Raw genomic sequence first — 10,000 nt, 5'->3', positions numbered from 1 at the left:
CCAACTCGCACTAAACACTCGGCTTATGCTAGTTTTGTTGAATAAAATCAGCAAACAATGCAGGAGAAATATGACAACGAGATGCTGCGCTGCCAGAAACTTGTGTTATTGTCGGCTAACGTTAGTGAAAGAGTCGTTCGGGGGATTCATTCACAAGTGAATCGCTCCCTCCGTCAGTATGAGCAGTGAAAGCAGGAGAGGAGCTGTGTTTCAGGACATGATTAGATCAAGTTTAACAGGGAGGGTGAATAGAACATTTCTGCACACACAAACACAAGCTTTTTGTCAGGAATGCCCGTGCGGTCACTGATCCATCAATGTAGAAAAGTGATGTAAAATTATAATTTTCGTAATTAGAAAAAAAAATTACATACTAACATCCAGGAAAACTCCCGATCACAGATATATGTGTATATGTGTATATCTCTGGCTTTGCATGGCCACAGTCCTCCACTGTACCTTGGTCCCGCATTCATTTCAAAGGAGCGCTACCCTGTAGCAAGATGGCGGCTCTATTGACGCATTCCGTCCAGTAGACAACAATAGGTCAGGCGACATCTAGTGTATATATCTATGGATGTATGATAGGGCCCTAGTGGTACATGTACCATAGTTTGAGAACCACTGGTACCACAGATTGCCCGAGAGGTGTTTTAAAGATGGCTGCCAAGTGAAATGACTTGCCTTAAAGGGACTTTGGTATTACTGAAAGATAAAAGATTATAGTGTACCGGAAGTTGCTGAATGTCTGATCTCAGTAGGTTAATGTACTTCCGACTGAAGGCGAATGTTGAGTAGGGGGCGGGGCTTCTCTTTTGCACTCACCTTCATGCGGCGGTATTTGAGGCGGCCCAGGTGACCCAGACACGAGGCTTGAAGCTGCACCAGCCAACCACTCAACAACTGATCCCTCTGCTGATCTAAAGACCTGAGGACGCCACGCTTCATAAACACCTACACACACACACACACACACACACACACACACACACACATCAGAGCCAGCGTGACCTCAAAACTTCAGAGGACGAGGATAAAATACAACCTCTGTGCTACAGGAGCCCCTGGGTTATTTTTAACAACAATAGAGAGACAGACTGAAGAAAAGATAGAGAGAGGCAGAAAACAGACAGCTAGAACAACAAAGAATGATGAACAGAAAGATAAATTGTCAGGTAGAAAGAAAGAAAGAAAGAAAGAAAGAAAGAAAGAAAGAAAGAATAACAGATAATAAATAGATTGATGGATGGATGGATGGATGGATGGATGGATGGATGGATGGATGGATGGATGGATGGATGGATGGATGGATGGTTTTGGATAGTTTTGGATGTATGGATGGATAGACAAATGGATGGAAGGATGGATAGGTACAGACAGAGATAGATAGATAGATAGATAGATAGATAGATAGATAGATAGATAGATAGATAGATAGATAGATAGATAGATAAATATGATAGATAGAATAGTAGAGGGTAGAAAAAAACAAATAGAAAAGATAAAAAGAAAGATAAAAAGAGAGAAGACAGACAGAAAGAACTATGGATTGATGGATGGATGAATGGATAGATGGTTTTAGATGGATGAATGGACAGACGAATGGATGGATGGATAGACGAATGGATAGATGGATGGATGGATGGATTGTTTTAGAAGGATGGATAAATGGATGGAAGGATGGATAGATGGATGGATGGATGTATGGATGAATGGATGGATGGATGGATGGATGGATGGAAAGACGAATGGATAGATGGATGGATATATGGGTGGATGGATGGATGGATGGATGGAGGGATAGATGAATGGATAGATACATGGATGGTTTTGAATAGATGGATGGGTGGATAGATGGATGGAAACAGAGATGGATGGATGGATAGATAGATAGATAATATGATAAATAGAACATTAGAAATAAAGAAATAAAAAAAGAAAAAGAAATAAAAAGAAATAAAAAGAAAAAATAATTAGAGAGAAAAAGAAAGATAAAAAGAGAGAAGACAGACAGAATGATCAACCAATGGATCAATAGACAAACAGACAGACAGACAGAACTACATAGAGAAAGAGAGACAAGAGAGAAAAAAGAAGATTAAAAAATAGTAGACAACGACAGAAGGATAGAAAGATAGGTGGATCAATCGATAGACAGACAGACAGACAGACAGAAAAGACTACATGAAGAAAGACAGACAGAAAGAAGAGAGAAAAGAAAGATAGATAGAAAGACAGAAGACAACAATGGACGGACATGACACTAACTCTGCTGGCTCCTAAAACCACACTCTTCTTGTCCAGATCCAGGTCGATCAGTAGCTCCTCCACAGCCTGATGAACACACACACACACACACACACACACAGACGCACGCACACACACACGCACACACGCAGGCCTGGTCAATGAGGACTGGTCAAGCACAAACCAGCAAATCAATGGACATGCTCATGAACAGAGGAATAAATAACATCCTCATCTGACATCATTAAACAGAAATGACATTTCAGCAGAGGGTAATGAGGTGTGTGTGTGTGTGTGTGTGTGTCCTGGCGATGCAGGACGTCCAGACCTTCCTCTCGTCGGGGGTAATGAAGACAGAACCGTATCGCTTCATTACGGGAGCAGAGAGGGCCTGAAAACGGCAGCGGAAATCACTGAGGGACATGTGCTCCGGGTAACCTGCAGAACACACACACATACACACACAGATCACACACAGCAATAACACACTGCCTTATCCAAATTATTAAGTAATGGCTTATTTCCAGAGAATACTGTATGACACACACACACACACATACACACGCACACCTGTCTCTACCAAGTCTTGTATTCGAAAATGAAAGTAACATAGACATGTATATGCATAAGTGCGTGTGTGTGTGTGTGTGTGTGTGTGTTAGAGAGAGAGAGACCTGTCCTGTACAGCTGCAGTGTGGGCAGCAGGTGTGTGGAGTTCAGCTGTATCCGCAGTGCAGGAACATCAAAGCCTCCTCCATCTGTCTTCACACTCAAACACTGCAGGAACACAGGCCTCGCACGCCGGATCACACTCAGCAGAGCATCCTGCAGGACACACACACACACACACACACACATAGAAGGCAGACTTAAAGGGTTTTATCAGGTGTGAGTAATACACAAGTACACGTCAGTGAGCATGAGTAATACACATAGACAGCACCTCTTTGAAAGGAGACTATATACTGGATAACTGCAGGGTAACTGTGTTTATTATATGGCTGTCTGGAATCCTTCATTCTGATTGGTCAGTCACAACATTCAAAGGGATGTTATACCCAAGTAACAACCTCTAAATAACATAAATAATTTGACCATCAGTGAATACGTTCATCCATAAACTTCCAGATACATCTACTTATACATTCACATTCATATGCATCTGCTGGTCTGTCACGCCACGCTAGTTTCTGAATAATGTAGAGGTCAGTGTATACTCCATCAGCTGTTTTTGTTCGTCAGCCTTGATTTAATTAAATAATTAAAAACCATTAGAGCTCAGAACAATGTTTTGTCTCTACTTTTAATGTTTGGTGGCCAGTAGAAATGTAATAATCAGGATAGAGTTTCACACTAGCACTTTTCGTCCGCACCTGGGTTTGTTTGACTTCATAGGACGGTACTTTTAGCTAGTGTGAACGTGTCTTCTGAACTCGGGTGCGCACCCGTGAACCGTACCCGAGTCCGCCTGAAAGAGGTGGTCTGGGGTACGGTTCATGCGAACTCGGGTACGGTTCACTTCTGATGTGAATGCAATCGTACCAAATCACGGAAGTGCACCGCCAACTGTACAACAAACTATCGTTCTCATAACGTTCGTTCGTGTTTGTGTGTGTCTGTGTCACGTTTCGTATCTTAGTGACACACGGGACTAAGTTAGGGCAAACACAGTGATACACATTGATGTCTGCTTGTTTCCTCCAAAAACAGCTTCTGCAGACGCTGTGTGATGTTCTGAATGTTTATAACATGTTTGCAGCAGATAGACGCGAGTCGCTTTCTGTATGTCCAAAACTAAAAGATTCAGTAAAAGCAGAATGATTGCGATGTGTGGAAGTCTTTCCATTTCGACGCTTTGCTTTCGTGACCGTCACCTAGCAATGGCTGTAAACAAAACAGCAGCTCGATGACGCAAGCGTACCGGGGTTCAGAAGGAAAAAAGACAGTGTGAACACAAACCAACAGAGTAGGTGGCAAGGGGGGACTATCGAACTTGAGTACGGTCCAGGCAAATGAACCAAGTGTGAAAGCACCCTTAAACAACAGTGCTGTGCTCCACATCCGGCTAACAACCTGTTAGGCTTTCAGTTAGGGATAGAGTACATCCTGGCAGGCTTATCCGACGTGAAGCAGTGCACTGTTGTATAAGACTGAAGGATTTATTCTGTAAAAACAACCACCTGGATGTACTTTATCCCACTTATTACACCAATACTTGCCACGAACATTTGACATTTGTCTGAGCTGTAATAGTTTATTCAATCTTTAATCAAACACAAAGCTGACAGAGACTAAAACAGCTGATTGAGTATACACTAACCTGTGCATTATTCAGACACAAGATGGAGACAAACAGTCAAAAACACAAAGCTGACAGACATTATGGGTGCTTTCACACCTACACTTTTGTTTCGGAACGAGTCTCGATTGCCCAGTTAGCGCGGTTCGTTTGGCATATGTGAACAGGGCAATCGCGCTCTGTTCCGCGCCAAAGTAATTGATCCGAGATCGCCTGAATGAGGTGGTCTCGGCTCGATTGAAACGAACCCTGGAGCGGTTCGATTGCAGTGAGAAAGCGATCCGATCCGAGCGCGGTTATATCACAGTGTTTTATGGATATGTAATAGGCATACGGCTATATGAAGAGAGAATTATGAGTAGGGCGGGAAGTTTCGCGAGTCTCCGGATGCCCGCAAACGAGTGATGATCTCCCGGTAATCTCACGTCTCCCTCCCGGTCCTCAAATAGGCATCCCTTCTCACCCCTCCCCACCGCATCTCTCCTCAGACACGTCGCGCGCACCCTGTCAATCACCACCAAACCACCACCTCTCCTGACAGCTGAGCGGGACGCTGCAAAATAAACCCTGACACTCTGACCAATGTGAGGAGAGTTTACTCGCACGTGACTTGTTTTAGCTCTTTTGGTCCGATTAGAAACTTTGCAGTGTGAAAGCGAACCGCTCCAAGAGCAAAGAGCACCAATGTAACAGTTGTAGTCTCTGTTCAGGAACAACTGAATTGATTCACAGGTGTGAACGCACCCTAAAACAGCTGATAAAGTATACACTAACCTGTGCATTATTCAGACACTAGATGGAGACAGATGTAAGTATTTGTATGTATTTACTGACGGTCGAGGTGATTCTAAGTTCACAGATTAGTCTGTGTTATTCAGTGGTTGTTATCTGGGAATAACATACCTTGGAATGCCACGAATGACCGAATCTGTGATAAAGATAGTTTGTGCAGCCCTGAATAATGTGCACCTTTAAAGCTGCTTTGGAACGCTAATAGTTGTGAAAAGCGCTGTGCAAATACACTTGAGTTGAATGTAAGAGTGTCTCACCGCCTGCAGCTTGATGGAGATGCAGTGCGAGTGTCTCCTGAGGGCCGCCATCCCTGCGCTCAGAGTCTTGCGCACCGCTCCACTTCTCTCCAGAGAGCGCTGAGATCCACCCTCCACACCGCCCAGACCCCGGCAGAGCGGAGGAACGGACGCCCGCGGCCCAAACAGAGCCTTCACCGACATACTGACAAACACACACAGCAGGAGGTTCTTAGTGTGAACGCAACATCTGCCTGACACTGGGTTTGACAGCACGACAGGGTTTACAATAAAATGATTTTCTTACTAAGGCCCCGTTTACACTAATACGTTTTTGTTTTAAAATGCATACGTTTTGCTACGGTTTTGCCATCAGTCCACACTACGCCTGAGTTTTCGAGCGCCAAAAACGGAATGTTTTGGAAACGCTGGAGAGGCATTTTTCATTCTGATGCTGTGTTCACACCAGACGCGGAACGCGCGGATAAATTGAGGTATTCGAGCGTAAATAGCCGCGTGAACACTTGAGTTTACTCGCTTCATTCGCGTGTCAAATTCACTTCAGAACAGACGCGGATTCGCGTGATGGGCAGGGCTTCTGTCTGCCCGAAGACTCTAGCTTCATAGCTAAATGGCTAACATGGATTTTATAAAGAAAATAAAAAAGTGTTAACGTGCTTTATGAAGACTGAAAAACAGCATCGATACATTTAGGGTCGTGTCTGAGTCCACTACATCCTTTCAGAGGTGCATCCAGCTCTGTGAGCTCATAAACTCCTCCAGAAACTAAACCTGGATGACGGAGGCTTTCAGCGGTGCTTCTGACTGAGCCCAGCCCAGTTTGATGAACTGTTGTCGGTGAAGGCTGATAGATTTCCCTCGTAACACCGACAACAGGTTCTACGTCACAATCACGCCCCCACAAGAGCAAGCCTCTGATTGGTTAACGCGGTGCGAATGTACGCTGAAGTTCAGATTTTCGAACTCAAGAGATTCGCGCGATTCGCCCCACGCCATTCGCGCAATTTGCGTCATTCGCGCCATGCCATTCGCGCATATCGCACCGCAGGATGTCTATTCGCGCGTTTGCATTGACTTAACATGTAAATCACTCGCGCTTGACGCTCGTTCCGCGTCTGGTGTGAACGCAGCATTAAACGCTGCTGCTCCGTCTCAGTGTCGATGGGGGAAAACGGAGACATCTAAAAACGGAGGCGGGGCTGCCGACATTCACCTACCTGATTGGGGTTTTTGTGTCATAGCGTATCCTTCCCTTATTCGTCAAGCCCCTATCACATGACTATACCACATGGCTTTAACGCTACCGGAAGACAGCAGACCAGCCTTCACTGTAAACAACAACATGGACACAGAAATGGGAGCGTTGTTTGCACTATTGTCTGTTTTAGGCGCCATTGTGCAGTTATTCATTTGTTACGTTTAGTAACTCGACCTCGCCGTCTGTCCACAAAAATACCTCTCTTGCATTCTTTGCCATCGCGTTCATTGTTCAACCGGCGTTTGTTGACTAACAATAACCAAATGCCGAGTGAGACGCATGCTTCCTGTTTATTTTTTTATTTTATTTTTTAATAATTATTTTTGGCCTTTTTGCCTTTATTAGATAGGACAGTATTGAGACAGGAAGCGAAGTGGGAGAGAGAGAAAGGGGGTAGGGTAGGCAAATGTCCTCAAACTGGGATTCGAACTCGCGATGCCCTGACGTGCTATTGCACCATATGTCGGTGCGCTAACCACTAGGCTATTGCGCTGACCATGCTTCCGGTTTATACTAGAACGCGCATGCCCAGAGTGTGCAAATGGTCACATGATATACGTTTTTGGTGGCGTAGTGTGGACGGAGACATGTTCAGAAACGCTCGTTGAAACGATACTGTGGATGCGTATAGTTTTTGATCTAAAACGCCGTTTTAAAACTAAAACGCACTAGTGTAAACGGGGCCTAAAATGCTGCTGCTCCGTTTCAGTGTGGATAGGGGAAAATGGAGACATCTGAAAACGGAAGCAGGGCTGCAGACATTCTCCTCTTTGATTGGGGCTTTTTATAAATAAAGGGACTTAGCCGAAAAGAAAATGAATGAATGAATGAATGAATGAATGAATGAATGAATATAAGCAATTAATAGCACATAAAAATCACGAGGTCTTGTTTTTGCTTAAAATGTCATGATTTAAAAATTACTCTAAAATGTCTGGCCATGTCCAAAACTATGGTAAATGTAGACTTTAAATTTATTCAAATCAAGCTAAACTTCTGGAGTATTTCCCTGGCAGCCTGCTGAAATCTACAGTAATATGCTTTATTAGTTACTGCGCCTGCGCGTGTGAGTCTTACTGTGAGGAGTTGTGCAGCAGAGAGCTGGCGTTGAGCAGAGACGGGTTATTCTGTAGCAGACTGAACCAGCCGGACAGATCATAGCGGACCGCATCTGAACCCATCAGATGAGCGATCTCACACTGCAGCGGCTGCTCACACTGACGCACTGAACACACACACACACACACACACAGCAGATAGTTGAGAGATGACCACACACATATCACACACAGCAGACATATGAGATGACCACACACACACACACGGCGGATCACCTGTGCTGCTGAAGTACTGACACACTCTCTCTAGAACCACACTCTCACTGGAGCCCGCCGTCGACAACTCTTCGTCCAGAACCCACAGCAGACCCCGAGAGTCAGCTTCAGGCCCTCGAACCTGAGAATACACACACACACACACACACACACACACACACACACACAAAMACACACACACACACACACACACACACACACACACACACACACACACACACACACACACACACACACACACACACACACACACACACACACACACACACACTGTGAAGCTGAAGTGCATTAGTGACTGTGACTTATCTGCTGTGTGTAGAGAGTGTGTGAAACCTGCAGTCCTGGTTGGTCGATGGCACACACCACCTCAGACGGACTCGACTCTGGGGCTGAGAAATCCACAGGCACTCCTTCCTGCACAGACCATACACAAACATGTTCATAATCTCAATCTAGCTATTATAACTATCCGCTTGTTAAGTGTGACGTCACGCAAAGCGGCTTCCGGGTCCAAGTGCTCTATTCAACTGTATGGGGAGACTCATAAAATGGTAATAATTAACGTTTACAAAGCAATTTAATACTTACGTAAATCAAGATTGCAATATATATGTCCATGCCTAATATCCGATGGCCAGAAAGTGATTTATTTTTTTATAAAGTGTTAAAATTTTGGCATTTGTGATGCAGCAAGCCCAGAGATTGTTGTGCACACTAGGATTTTATATAAAATTAACTTTAATGTGTGATAGGAATTAAAAGTGATCATAAACAAATGTGGCGGCTTGGACCTGGAAACAGTATTACATACGTCACCAACACGTCACCACTTAACAAGCGGATAAGGAGGATCATGTCACGTCACCCCCAGTGGCGGATTTAGACATAGACAATATGGGCGATCACGCAGAGCGGCATCTTGCTAGGGTCGCCGTTTGCCTAGACCGCCGGTCCAGGTCACCCCTTTATTATTAGATCAATAAACACACTAATAAAGAAAGTATAGAGCAAAAGTACAATGAATAATAATAAACATGCTATTTTAAACAGGTAAAACGTACAAATAAAAGGAATGCTATTTTAAGTTATTTGTTATTTATTGTATTTATTTTATATTATTACTATTGTTATAAAAATAATTAAACTATACATTTTCATTTGTTTAGACACAGATATTCGTATCTGAAGAAATATAAGAAATAAAAAAACAATGTAAAATTAAACATGCATGTAAATATGTAATTTTATAAATTATATATATATAATTATAATTATATCATTATTTTTATATATACACTGTGCTCATAAAGGGATGGACATGGTCAGCAGCAATACTCAGGTAGGCTGTGGCGTTGATGCTCAATTGGTACTAATGGACCCAAAGAAAATCTCCCCCACACCATTACACCACCACCACCAGCCTGAACCGCTGATACAAGGCAGGATGATCCATGCTTTCATGTTGTTGAGGCCAAATTGTGAGCCGAGCATCCAAATGTGTCAGCAGAAATGGAGACTCATCAGAGCAGCAACGTTTCTCCAATCTTCTATTGTCCAGTTTTGGTGAGTCTGTGTGAATTGTAGCCTCAGTTTCCTGTTCTTAGCTGACAGGAGCGGCACCCGGTGTGCTCTTCTGCTGCTGTAGCCCATCCGCCTCAAGGTTGGACGTGTTGTGTGTTCAGAGATGCTCTTCTGCAGAGCTCTGTTGTAACGAGTGCTTATTTGAGTTACTGTTGCCTTTCTATCAGCTGGAACCAGTCTGGCCATTCTCCTCTGGCATCTACAAGGCATTTGCGCCCACAGAACTGCCGCT

The 10,000-nt window shown here is 43.9% G+C and overlaps 1 protein-coding gene across 6 annotated transcripts in view; it reads right to left on the bottom strand.

The window, feature by feature from the left end:
* Positions 1-10,000, bottom strand: part of myo18b (myosin XVIIIB) — a 673,005-nt gene that overhangs the window by 629,312 nt on the left and 33,693 nt on the right. For all 6 annotated transcript variants that reach the window (XR_012386577.1, XM_073915215.1, XM_073915216.1 and 3 more), the window contains exons 16-23: positions 8,521-8,601; positions 8,188-8,308; positions 7,931-8,078; positions 5,596-5,779; positions 2,922-3,072; positions 2,576-2,685; positions 2,269-2,334; positions 826-954 (exon numbers count right to left, since the gene is read on the bottom strand). Coding sequence is in view for 5 of the 6 variants with exons in the window: in XM_073915215.1 (XP_073771316.1) it covers positions 826-954; positions 2,269-2,334; positions 2,576-2,685; positions 2,922-3,072; positions 5,596-5,779; positions 7,931-8,078; positions 8,188-8,308; positions 8,521-8,601 (990 nt within the window). In the remaining variant the exon portion in view is untranslated. The remainder of the gene's footprint in view (positions 1-825; positions 955-2,268; positions 2,335-2,575; positions 2,686-2,921; positions 3,073-5,595; positions 5,780-7,930; positions 8,079-8,187; positions 8,309-8,520; positions 8,602-10,000) is intronic.

Source organism: Danio rerio, chromosome 10 (genome assembly GCF_049306965.1).
Source record: "Danio rerio strain Tuebingen ecotype United States chromosome 10, GRCz12tu, whole genome shotgun sequence".
Lineage (NCBI taxonomy): Eukaryota > Metazoa > Chordata > Actinopteri > Cypriniformes > Danionidae > Danio > Danio rerio.
Note: the sequence above shows the minus strand (reverse complement) of the source record. Positions and strands in the feature narration are given on the sequence as shown.